Here is a 12,843-nt window from a genome sequence, read left to right on the forward strand (position 1 = left end):
GTGTTGGTGCCGAAACGATTCATTAGGTAGGTAGTAGGTTTCATAAGCGACGATGTGTTTCATTTCCCCAAAATGTTGTTTTAAGTTGAGGAACAAATAGAGTAGTCACTGGGGTTTAAATCAGGACTGTACGGAGGATGGTCAATGATTTACGACTCGAATTTGGCGATGACATCGGTCGTGGTCCGCACGACGACGTGAAGACTAGGGAATGCAATACCGGGATCGCGGGATCCCGAAATACCGGGATCCCGCAGTCTTTTTGCGGGATTAATCCCGTATGTAAATGGAGCGAGATCTCGCGGGATTTGTGGGATTAAAGAATTTATCTACCAAGCTTACCCCCATACATTAGCAACTCTGCGAATTTGATTATTTCGCACATTTTTGTTGTTGCAGTTCATGCAATAATTACGCGCAAACCCGCATCTGTTATTAACTTTGTTAAACAGCGAGTTAGTGCGCAAATCGGACTTATTTTACTACTGTTTTAAAACGCATGAACCGTTATTCTTGTAGACAATATGTCGGACTCGTCGATTGTTTATAAAAGGCATTAGTAGTAAAGTGGCTGTGTGTAAATTTTGCAGCGAATATTCTAGAAATCCAGATAGACATGGAGGGGCCATAAAAGATTACTCACCGGCGACATGAAAAGGCGGCGGATGTGATGCATTCCTTCCGCGAATTACAATGTGTTTTCTTGAGAATAATCCGTTAACTACACAAAAATTGCTTATTTCAGAATGTTTTTAAAATTTTGCGGGATCCAGCGGGATTACTATCTAATGCTCCCGCAAATACCAGGATTGAAATTTTGCTGCGGGATTGCATTCCCTAGTGAGGACGAACGTTGTCAGTGTGCAAACGAACTCCCTTTGTCAGCCGGCCCCTCCTTTTGTTGTTTATAGCTCGGTATATCTTTGTTAGTTAGTGTCTCGATTATTGTACCTCTTTTCAGATAGTTAACTAGCCGAACGCCTTTCCTGTCGCAGAATACTGAAACGATCACCTCCCTCAATGACGGCGTTTGTTTAAACTTCTTGACACTTGGAGAACTGGAATTCCGCAATCGTTTTGTTTGTTCCTTAGTCTCTAGCGTGAAGTAGTAGATCCAAGACTCTTCTCCACTTACAAATAAATGTAGGAATTCCACACCCTCTTCCCGATAACGGCGCAGAAATTCGAGAGCACTTTCAATGCGCTTCTTTTTGTGTTCATCGGGTGAAGTGATAATATGTCTACTACCTGCTTACTATTATATAATATACAGATATCCATATTGCAGTGTTTGGTTACACACTGTCATTAAGGCTAAAAATCGATTAGCACTTCAGAGTCCACCTTGTAGGGGAGGATTCTGGATCACTTACTCAATTTTCAGAACGTGGTTAGCGTTTCCACACTGGAAAATTTACGACTACGTCACTTGCGTTTATAAAACATTGAGCTTGTTAAATTATTTTAATGCTCTTTGCTATTGTTAAACCTACTACTACAATCAACAAAATAATAATAACAATTACGAGTAATTTCACACCGGCAAGCAACGGATCCTTTGAAAAACTCGAAAATTAAGGCTTTCTACCTCTGTGATTGGACTTTGGGCAAAGTGTCGCAACTGAGTCAGCTTTAAACAGATTGACCGGATAGAATGATCGAAAAGACAGTAAACTAAAGATGCTAAATGTATGAAAGGAGCGTAGCCTTCACTTTGGACGGTGGGGCTGTCAAAACATCAGCTTTTAAGGTCGCCACACAACTTCTTAGCTGCTTTAGTTTTCCCAGACTTTAAATTACAAAGTATCCGAAATTTGTCTTGCCTGCCGTAACTTGGGCGATTAGGACTGTTTGTGTAGTAGTTCCTAAAAAGAAACCATTAAATAGAAATCAAAGGTGATAGCGACTCATACTGGTAGAACTTATCGAACAGCAAAGGTTCCTTCTTCATCCTGTAAATTAACTTGTTCCATTCCTTTGGCCCCAAGTTATTGAGGGCGTAAGCCTGCTTTGCAGAATACAATTTGAATAATTCTGGATTACTTTCCGAGTATTTGTTTGCCTTCTTGTAGTCCATAATTAATGACTCGTAGTCGATGACTTCCTATTGTAACTGTTTGGTAAAAGAAGAAGTGTTTGTCATATAGTTACCCATGTGTCAGAGTCGATGGTGTATATCCGATAACTGGGATTTCCACCCTCAAATGGTGTAATAGATGGTGCTATATATGCGACGCTTACCGGACGACCTGTTCAAAATTCTTAATTTACTGGTTACACTTTTGACATAGGTAATTACTAAGGTTTTGGCTATCATAGAATACTTCAAATTCGTCTAGATGCGTGTGACCGAAAAATTGTCCGGTAATTGTGCTCTCGTATCTGCTTACAATTTCATAGTAGTTCCTTGACCATACTTTCAGGCAGTCTGCGTTACCGGGTGGTATATGACCTATTATTGACAGGTGTGGTTTAACAGCAATTTAGAAAATTAGGTAATGTAATACCAATGATGTGAACTTTCTGTCCAGTACTTTCTGCTTGCTGAAGCTCAGTAACCAACCACAGGAGCTGTTGGGCAGGATCGGTACTATTAACGTACAACCACCTACAATAAGTTCAGTTAGTGGAATACATAAATATTGAGATACCTACCAATTTCGGCAGTGGCAGTAAAGAGTGTTCAATGATAATACTTTCAAACCAGGATGAGGTTGGATGCTGTAATACCCGCCTGTTAATACGTTTTGCAATTGCGATGGGGGAATCCAATCTTTCCACAACTCGACTAGTGCTTCGGAGAACCAGGTGATGGAAAAGTTTGGGTTAGTAACCCACGGTGGAGGATAACTGAAATTGGTTTTTTCATTTACCTTCAATTTCAAATGCTTATCTTTTTTGAAATTTGGAAGCGTGGTTATGGACATTCGGTATACAGCAAGAGTACACCCTAGGGTACGGTTCGAAATGGGACAAAATATCCGCTAGGAAAGTAGCTGGGATTTACTATATTTCTTCTTTTGCTACTAACCTAGATCGAGAGAAGCAGGAGCTTTAATAAAAGAAATTGTTAAATTTCAACAATCAGACTCATACCCATTAAACATTTAGCAGTTGCAGTACACGGAACATCAGACGATGAACGTAGGCTCGCATTTGAGAACGTAAGGTTTATGGCTCGAACATTACTTACTTCGTATGATCAAGCACGCAATACAGACTCAGCAGAACTTAAACCCAACCACAGCTTGACGACTTAAGAAAAGGTAAATGTTCAAAATCAGAGATTTTTCAATCCCGTCCATTGGCGGTAGCCAATCAGGAGTAAGGCGATCTACAATACATGGTCAGCAGAGAAGAAACTTATACATTGCTATAAAAAGAGTGTCGATGTCGAGGTTGAAGTCTAGTCCAAACACCTGAAGTTAATGATGGGTCACTAATCAAATCTTCGTTTTTAATTTATTTAATTAGCCTGGTTGGGTTTTAGGTGTAAATACCAAGCGAGTACTGCCTTCTAATTTTTAATTGTAGGGCTTATTATAAAAAGGAAAAGGGATATAATTTAGTAGCGATAAGAATGCACTTAATTGACAAAATATTCGTAGAAAATTGTTATCTGAGATAAGACAATTCCGCGTAAAGTTTTAATACCTACGTAACTACAGAAGCGTCAAGAAACGGAGTTCTAATTTGTCATGTTGCTATGTCCCGTTAATTGGATGAAGTTCATTTCGAATTTTGGAAGTAGGGAATACCTACACGTTAAATGCTGGAGTTGGCGTAAGAAAGACGGGTCCCATCCCGGCGATGACTATCCCGGCGACAACCTATCCCGGCGACCGTTTACTTCCCGGCTGCGGTTATCCCGGCCATCTAAACTCGGCGATGGGCAATCCCGGCTTCGGTCGTCTCAGCAATTTGAACTCTGAGATCGGGGGGATGGGAAACATTTAAGATGAGGTAAACATTTGAAGCAAATTCATGTTTATTATATTGAAACAATTCACCGGAATTAAGTTTACTTATTTGTTATTATAGAATTTGTGATTTTTCCTTTCTAGATATAATTTTCAAAAAATGCGTCCTTTGCACTGTTGGCAATTGTGTAAACAAGACGGCTTATTTGAGCTCCCTTGCATATTTCAACCATAACAACCACTTTCGGTACATAATTTAACAGCCGCTTCTACAGTATATCTTTGTTTATGTCCAAAAAATAAACAAAAGGAAAATGGGGTTGGACAGACGTCGTTAGGTGTGCATTGGCGAGAAAGTAATAGTCGCCGGGATAGGTCGTCGCCGGGTATAAATCGCCGGGATAGTAATGGTCGCCGGAATGGGTTGTCGCTGCGAAAACGGTGCTGGGGTGTACGTCACCGGGATGTACATCGCCGGGATGGGATGCACCGTAAGAAAGAGCCCTTTTGCCAATTTCGAGACCGAGTTGCGTTTCGTTGAAAGCTTAGAAGACGCGCGTCCTGCGTTAAATTTCTTAATAATCAAGAAGTCAGCTTAGTTCGAGTGAAAATTTTAAGAAGAGTTGTCGTTTACCGGTTTCCGGACAGCCATCGTTTTCATCGGTCGTGTGTTTGACCAGCCAGTTTAATTGAAATTGAGTAAAATTACGTGACTGTGTCCTGATCAGAAGATAAGTTAAAGAAGAACAAATTAGTGCGATACGTTTCGTTAAGTGCGTTTTTCTTTCGCAGTTACTGATTTGTGTGCCCGAATTTTTAGGATTTTAACAGAAAACTGTAGTTTTAAGATTTCATTATTTTGTTTAATTGTAATCGAAGGCGTCTGCGGGGTGTGTCAACGTATCTTGTTATAGTCTATTTTGAGTGTCGGAATTTTATGATTAATTCAAATTGTGTGTTTAAAATAAATGTTGTTTGTGTGAATTCATGTAAATCGTGTGCTTATTCGAACACCTTAACGATCAAGATAAATGTCTCAAATGCCTCAATATTATGACTAATTTTGTTGATCAGTACCCAAAGTTTGTTTCAGATGTCTACAAAATGGGTGTAAATAATCCTTAAATAATACCGCCGAATTAGCAATAGCTTTTTAATTGCATATTCACCAAACTTTCCGTCACGTTATATGTTTTAGCATCGTTAACCTTCGAAGCCGATCCGTTAGTACCGCTGGCGCTGGTGTATACACCTTGACGACCGTCTCCTGGTCAGTCAAGGTTTAGAAATCAACTCGGTGACAAAACTCAAGGTGACTCAAAATTAGGTTTTTTCATCTTTTATCTCGTGCCTTATTTAAAGCGTTATTATTTATATGTGCAGGCTGTATAATTCATAAGATAAACAATAAACTTACCTACCATCTGGCTTGGTTTCGTGGTTTCCAATTGTGGGAAGGACCGGGGTGTTGGGAAAGAAGCGCTTCAGTGCAGAAATTCCGTCCCTGAGAGTGATCAGCTGTCCTGCTTTTGTTTGTCGCCAAATATCGTGCGGTGCTATATCTCCTAACCACATAATGTAGGAAATATCCTAAATAAAAAGCAAGGGTCAATGGTACCTGCGTTGCAAATCACTTCTTCTCTAGAAGGGATTTTTGCAATTGACGCTTACATTAAAATGTACTGTCGACTGTTGTATCATATTTTATAATTATTGTACTATTTTTCAATTTTTTTTATTTGGGAGGTAATAATTGCCCCATGCTTCATTAGCGACTATTTGAATCACCATTTATGCACAATTGTTTAGGAAGAACTTTAACAACCATTCATACAATTGAACAATCTGTCGACATGTCGCAAGGGCCATAATGAATAGAAAGCAACTTTTACAGTTGGAAATACAAAAAATTATACGCACAGTATGTCGTTCTGCAATTACTTCAAGAATGTAGTCTAATGTTTTCAGTGGTGTGTCACATTCAGCGCTACCCCACCTGAAAAAATCTTTGTAATAATAGGATAATAATAATAATAATAATAGGACTTTATTGGACACAAAGTATCAATATAACAACAAGAAACAAAGAAGAAACAAAAAAAAACAAGGATAGTGTCCAAACAGCGAAGTTCAGGTGTGGAAAAATCCTTACCTGCTCTTGCACTTAACCGTTATATAACATAATAACAGTGACGAAGGAAAACTTTTTAGCAGTCTCATAGCAAAATTGTTCATTTACGAGTTGTAACACTTACGCAAAGGAACATTTTGAAGCCGCAGATCATAGATAAAAAACGAGAGTAAATAAATTGATATCAAAACTCGTGATAAACAACGAAGTTTTTTCGGATCGCTAATTATATTGGCTGGTTAAAATCAAGCTTCTTAAAGCTGAGTGACGTCAATGGACAGCGCATTGTGCGAAAAACCAACGGCAGGAAATTAAGACAATTAATCCCTGCATTTACTCGCAACAAAACCTATTTAATAAATTGGGCAAAATTAATATCAACACAGCGGAACGTTGGCATTTTATTCCTATGCATTAATCACGATCCTGAGTATTACTTTCGTAAAATTAAAGCCGGTTTGCGCAGATTTGCGATACGTAGGGACATTTTTGTTTTGCATTAATTACGGAGTCATCTGTACCAATATATGGAACGATCTGTGTTTCCATATTTCTAAAGGGAGTGGCAATATTACCAACGTCAAATTTTTCATTTGTGTAAAGTAGTGGTCGATTATTTTTCGGAATTTACAGAATAAGTTTTATTTGAAGAAATTTTGACATTCTTAAAGGAATCGACCCGTGAAAATTATGGGACAGATTTTGTATTTATTCATAACAATCGAATCCAAACAAAGGATTTGGGTTATTTTGTTCATTGATTGGGAATTTTGTATTTAATTTCAGGGATGTTATTCCTTCGGTTTTTATTACGTATAGAAAAATAACAGTTTAGATAAGTATCAAATTTAGCATGGACACGTGATCACGAAATAGTAAATGTCTGATCCAGCGAGTTTCTGAGGGAATTTGTTGAATTATTTTGTTCGTCTTCGTTTGAAGCACAGCAATGCACGCCACTGCTTCCAGTGCTAAAGCAATCACTTCCTTATACATCGCTCAAAATACTACGAAATTGTAATGCGTCTGTAGGCAGTGGTAGTGCACGGTTTTGTATGTGCGTTTTTGAATACACGTACATAACCGCGTACAAAAACGTCCTTCTGTAGGGCCCTTTACAGGTAAGTACAGGTATTATTACGTTTCCACGCCCATATATGGGTAGGTAAAGTATTGTTTTCGTCTCAGAAAAAAGTCCGTTGTTGTAGTTGTTGTCCGGTTTTTTATCACGATAGCTCAAATTTTACAGGGACAAATTGCGTAAATGTTTCCAAACGTTACTTGCTGGTTGGAGAAGACACCTATTAAGTTTTAGACCGGCAGGGAATATCCTTCTGCGCATGCGTAGTTGTGACTTTCTTATTTATAAACCGATCTTGCTGAAATTTTTACAGTAGCACCTTTTAATAGAGGCAAATCGATTGACTATAATAAATATATGAAAAACTTTGCGCGCATGCACAGAAGCAATTTTATTGTTTGTGGACCGATTTTACTAAAATGTTAACAGTAGCACCTTTCAGTAAAGGCTGGATTATATTAAACTTGTGAAAAACTGCACGCGAGAGAATGCGCAAAGGTTAATTTCTTATTCGGGGACCGATCTGACCGACATTTTAACGGAAACACCTGTTAATGAAAACAAATCTATGGATTCGCACTAGAAACCATGGGTCCGTGGGGAAATGAAACCAAAATCATGACAGCGGCAATTGGTAAAAGACTCAGGCAAAAAACTGGAGAGTCCCGCTCAACCCAGTTTATTTACCAACTAATCAGTTTAGAAATTCGAAAAGGCAATGCCGAATGTATTTTAGGAACTTTACCTTTTTTTGTAATTCTTTTGACGAAATTTATTATGTTTTAAAACCCCGTTCTTATATGTAATTTATTGCTGTTCTACTATTTTCATTAAACGTTTATTTAACAAAAAAAAATAAATAAGTAAATGAATAAATAAATAAATAGATAGAATTAATTAAACAATTTTAATTACCTTTCGGCAGGAATATTTCGTGCCAAGAGTTTGTTAGTGGACAAATTGCGACAACAAAGTGGCTCCTGACAATTGCTTGTACTTCCCACAGCATAATCCGTATCGAGGTGGATATCATTAATTTGTAGAATCTTGATCACGTTATTCGCCTTAAAATATTTTATTCGCGTGCGTGTGATAATGTGACATTTATACCTTCGATCGCAGTTTCTCTTGCACTCGTGGTTTTGGTACGCTTGTAAGGTTTACCGTCCACTCGTGTTCTGGAATTCTCATTTGTGGACAAGCTTCCATAAGCATACTACAAATTTCAGTGGGACCTAAGTGGTGGTATTTCTAAAGAGAATAAATCTGTAATTTGTAACTTACTGATTTGGACATATTGGAAGGCTTCTAGAATGTCTGGTGCAAATGTGTCAAATATTCCGTTGCAGACAATCGAATTTTGGGCAACTCTACATAGTGGTACGAATTTGAGCTTGACGAAGGACATAGGTTCATTTTTCTTGGCAGCTGTATAAAAGATGTTAACCACTGTGAATAATAAGAAATAGACAACATTAACCGCAGGGTACACTCGCTACTTACACAACTCGCATACGCCGCAACTGATACTGGACTCCACCCGCTTGAAGATAATCTCCTAAAAAATTGGGGTTGCCTAATTGAAGTAAAAAATTCAAAAATAGGTACCAAGCTTCCGGTTACCGAACACAATAACGTTGCTAAAACTATTACTTTCATCCTCACACGTAAAGACAAGAAAGGAAATGAAAGTTCCGAAAGTTATAATAAGGTACCTAATAATTAACGAGTTTTGACGCAATTTGCAAAACTCCCAATTAGACTAGGTACCTAATAATTAGTGCCGTCGCAAAATGTATGATAGTAATAATAACACAGTGATAACTGGAGGGTATTGTAGTGCATGAAGAAGCATTTATTTTATTTGTCTGAAGAGAGGGAGCAACGGTTCTATTAAAAGGAAAGTAACGCGGCGGCATACTTATTAGTATGCTGAGGCTTTGTCGTGATCTTGAACGCAGATTAGACCATTTCTGCGTTGAGTCATTGAATTTTTTTATTCAATGGTTGAGTGAAGGATTTAATTACTCAATGATTTCTGTGTTTTGCTTTGCTAGGTGCTAAGTTAATACCATTTTACAGGCATTGTTACCTACATATTTGTTCTTAAATGGAAAATCATTTTGAATAGGTGCAGTCACGACGGACAAGATAGGTATAGTGAATAGTGATTCCTGTTTTCCGTACTAACTGTTCAGGCGTTACATAATTCCGCGGTAAGTTTCAAAGCTTTCGGAATACCTACAGTAATTTGAACTCCGCAGTTGAGCCCATTAAATTCGCCCGTGAAGTGTACCTAACTTCCTCGTTTCTCTAGGACACCGTAGCGACAATACACAAGGTTCTGTTCGATGATCGTTCAAGGATGTCGAAAACGGCGGGATTTAAAGCACCTAGATGAGAGGTACCCAGAACCCTGAAACGTTGCGGAAATTTAAAATAGAAAGAAATTAAAATGGTGATAGGAAGAAGTGAAAAAAAAGTTATCACTGAAAGGAGGAGTTACGTAGGAAAAAAAATTACTCAACCAGAAAGCTTCACACTCTTATTTATTTATTTATTTATTTATGTATTTATTTATTTATTTATTATCCCTCTCTTGTTGTCCTCAACAGGCTTGCGCCCGCATAATGCTTTTTAGAGGTGCCTCTGCAGAAGGTCTTACGTTGTTCTATATACTACTCCGGTATTTACCTTACGAAATAGCAATACTGCAGGAAAACCAAATTCGGAGTAACCGGCAGAATGCTCGAAACTGGTCTAAGGAAATTCCCATCAGCTCTGTCACAGATGAAAAATTCTTATACCTCAGCCCAGGTTCCAACACCCGACTTCCGGCTTTATAGCCCAACGCTCTACCATTGAACTACTTATCCTATTAAGATTCGCTGCTCAAATCTCGCCGTATTGGTCCGTTCGATTTGGTTTGTAACGAGTGGTTTTATTTCGCGCCAAATTTCATTGAAAAATTCGAAATTCCTTGTCATGACAGTGCAGGTCACCCTGTATATTTCATTATTTGTTCCGGTTAGAAATTTTGTGTTTGGGCATTTCGGTTCGCTCAAGACTATGGTCCGATAGATTTAATTTCGCTCAGATTTAATTTCGTCGTGGGAAGAGTGCAAAGCTGATTGACGTCATCATGAGTAATGCGAGTTTTTTGTCGTTCGTTTATCAACTTTGGCGCCGTCTGGACCGAGAATAGGAGCGGATGTAGCACCGAGCCGTCAAGAGATAAGGAGTTTTCACGTCATCAGCAGAAAACCGTGAGATCAGTTTAGTCAGCAGTTCCTTGAGGTTGACGACGAAGTTAGAGTGGGTTAAGTCTTCTTTATCTAAACCAATGGGAGAATTTCTAGCGGGAGCCATTTTTGTTTTATGGTAATTTGGGTGTGGTTTTTTCATTTCAATTCTGAAGAAGGGGATCGTTTTGGAGACTCGCAGTTAGTACGTCAAGCGGTCAACACGTACCTTGAGCGATTTTTGGTACCCTTGGCGGTTTGAGCCACCGGCTTATTTCGGTTGCTCCCAGTTGCGTGCTTTTTGCACCCGTTCCGAAGTGTTATTTTCTTTTCGTGTTGATTTTTTGGCGAAGAAGACCCAGGTTCCAATCAGGTGATATTTGGGCGAACCCTTGAGCTTCACCCCAGTTTACTTTGGATGCAGTGAATCGCGTTAGGATACGTTGTGATTTCTCGAGGATACATAATTCAAAGTGCTGCCCTAGTCCTCAAGGCGCAGAATTTCGGGATCCGCCCCAGGTGGAATTTCCTACTAGTGCCGTAAGGTCATTTGTCGAAGGAGCGCTGCGTTTCGGAGAGATATTTGCCCCAAGAAGAGCTGGTGAAATAATACTTTGAACCATCGCGGTTTACCGTCGGATAGTGATCATAAAAGTTTGTGTTCTGCCGTACCGCTAACTCAAAAATCCGTCTCCCGCAGGCGGTTAAAGCTAATAAACTAATAAAATAAAATTAAATACACGTGCTGGGTAGAAACTTTGGCAACTAGCCGTCTCCCACTCGCCACGCGAAGGATTTCCTGGCCTAAGTTTCAGTTCAAACGCTAAACTTTGCTTTCGTTCCGAGGAAGGATAGGCACCGTGGATTTTTGTTTCCGTGTGTTAAATTCAAGCCACCCCCTAGGAAGTCACAGAGACCTAAGTGTCAGGTTTCATCACATCCACCCTGTACCAGAGGAAAGAGCAGTTCACAAGATCGGCTGTACAAATGTTGTAAAGGTTAGTCTAATTAAATTTGTAACATTCTGTGAAATTCCACTTTTTGGTAATTAAGCTATAGTAAAAAAAATTTTGATTTGATTGTTTATTAAAGTCCAATGAACGATTGCCAAAGAGTAGGATAAATTTTTGTGTTTATTTAAATAAGTCCCAGCCCACGCTGGATTAAAAAACGATGACCTGTTGTTGCAATTTTCAAACTGTAGAGGATGGCCACCCCTTGAGTAAATTAGTCTCACCTGTTAGGATTTTTTATTTAGTTTAGTTGTCATTGTTAAGCTAGTGTTTTTACAAGGAGAAGAGAAGAACTGCTAGATCCCTGTAAATTGTTTGTATCGCTAATCTCATTTCAATATATTATCTATTTGGTTTCAATGTGCCTGTCTTTAACGAAGAACGAGGGGAAGGAAAGGGAGGAGTAGGAGTTGAGGCAGGAGATTGGTAGGCGGCAGGTCAAGGTTTGTTACACAGTTTCAAAAGAGTTAAAAGCCCACCGATTTGAGTTAGCCGGAGCATTTATTTTTATCGATTGAGCAGCCTAAGAAGAAGACGGTTTGCCTTGCCGGGCGGAACCGATGGTAATTTTCAAGTCCAGAAGGAACCCCCGTAGCAGGTTCCAGTAACTGAATTTAGTGTGAAAACTATGAGGGTCACTAAATACATAGCCCCCAGCAGCACTTATACCTACACTTGTTCTATCTTTCTGCTAATTTGGCATAACATTCTGATGGCTGGGCCCTTAGAAGTCGTATGCCTCCACTCAAGGCTCGGTCGTTTTGACTCTGGTTCACAGTGATGGATCCACGTTTAATCACCCGTAATTCATTTAAAAAAACATTCTCCTTCAATCGAATACCGGTTTTTCGCCTTTGACTGATTCGAAGCTGGGTTTCTTTGTGAACATCCGTGAGTTGTCTGGGCACCCACCTCGCACATGTTTTCTTGTACTGCAACTTATTGTGAATAATGTTATGGACAGTGGTACGCCTATTGTCTCGGATTGTCGCGTCAACCCGAGATTGAAGAGAGGAAGTCCCGTCTTTGACCGGTCGTCCAGAGCGTTGCTCGTCAGAAACTTTTGTACAGCCAATTTGAAACTGTTCTACCTACTTATAAACGTTCGAACGACTCAAACAATTATCTCCGTAGGCTTTTCAAATTATTTCGTACATTTTACTCGCCTTCCGCAACTAAAAATCTGATCACGGCACGTTGTTCTTCCACAGTGCAAATCTTGATCGAACTCGCCATCGTTAACTGAATAAATTTGAGGTTATGTTTACATAATATGATCGAACAGCTGATCACATGTCATCGCAAGGTTGCCAACTTTACGTCCTGAAAGTTCCATGTGGATCAATTCAGGCGTTTTCCAGCAGTAGTAATTTGTCTCGTTAATTATTGAGTCCACCTCGTATATGTGAAGTGTAACAATTAAGTCCGTTAAAAGATCGGTCGGTACAAAACACAA

At 39.2% G+C, this 12,843-nt stretch overlaps 1 protein-coding gene across 1 annotated transcript; it reads right to left on the reverse strand.

Moving 5' to 3' along the window:
* Positions 1-1,467: 1,467 nt before the first annotated feature.
* Positions 1,468-8,843, reverse strand: LOC116168664 (sphingomyelin phosphodiesterase-like). The gene is made up of 13 exons (XM_031484602.1): positions 8,741-8,843; positions 8,636-8,690; positions 8,417-8,581; positions 8,243-8,367; positions 8,048-8,196; positions 5,841-5,916; positions 5,338-5,510; positions 2,656-2,850; positions 2,508-2,608; positions 2,300-2,452; positions 2,152-2,249; positions 1,914-2,104; positions 1,468-1,865 (listed from the first exon to the last, which is right to left on the reverse strand). Exons 1-13 carry the CDS (start codon positions 8,789-8,791, stop codon positions 1,739-1,741), a joined length of 1,659 nt encoding a protein of 552 aa, XP_031340462.1. The 5' UTR covers positions 8,792-8,843; the 3' UTR covers positions 1,468-1,738.
* Between the last annotated feature and the right edge of the window lie 4,000 nt (positions 8,844-12,843).

This window comes from Photinus pyralis, unplaced genomic scaffold, assembly GCF_008802855.1.
Source record: "Photinus pyralis isolate 1611_PpyrPB1 unplaced genomic scaffold, Ppyr1.3 Ppyr1.4_LG4, whole genome shotgun sequence".
NCBI lineage: Eukaryota > Metazoa > Arthropoda > Insecta > Coleoptera > Lampyridae > Photinus > Photinus pyralis.

Coding starts and splice junctions, on each gene's coding strand:
- LOC116168664 (XM_031484602.1), bottom strand. CDS start 8,791: ATGAAAGTAATAGTTTTAGCAACGTTATTGTGTTCGGTAACCGGAAGC. Junction 5,511..5,840: donor TAATTGCAGAACGACATACT/GTGCGTATAATT, acceptor CTTTTTATTTAG/GATATTTCCTACATTATGTG. Junction 2,453..2,507: donor ACAGAAAGTTCACATCATTG/GTATTACATTAC, acceptor TGTCAATAATAG/GTCATATACCACCCGGTAAC.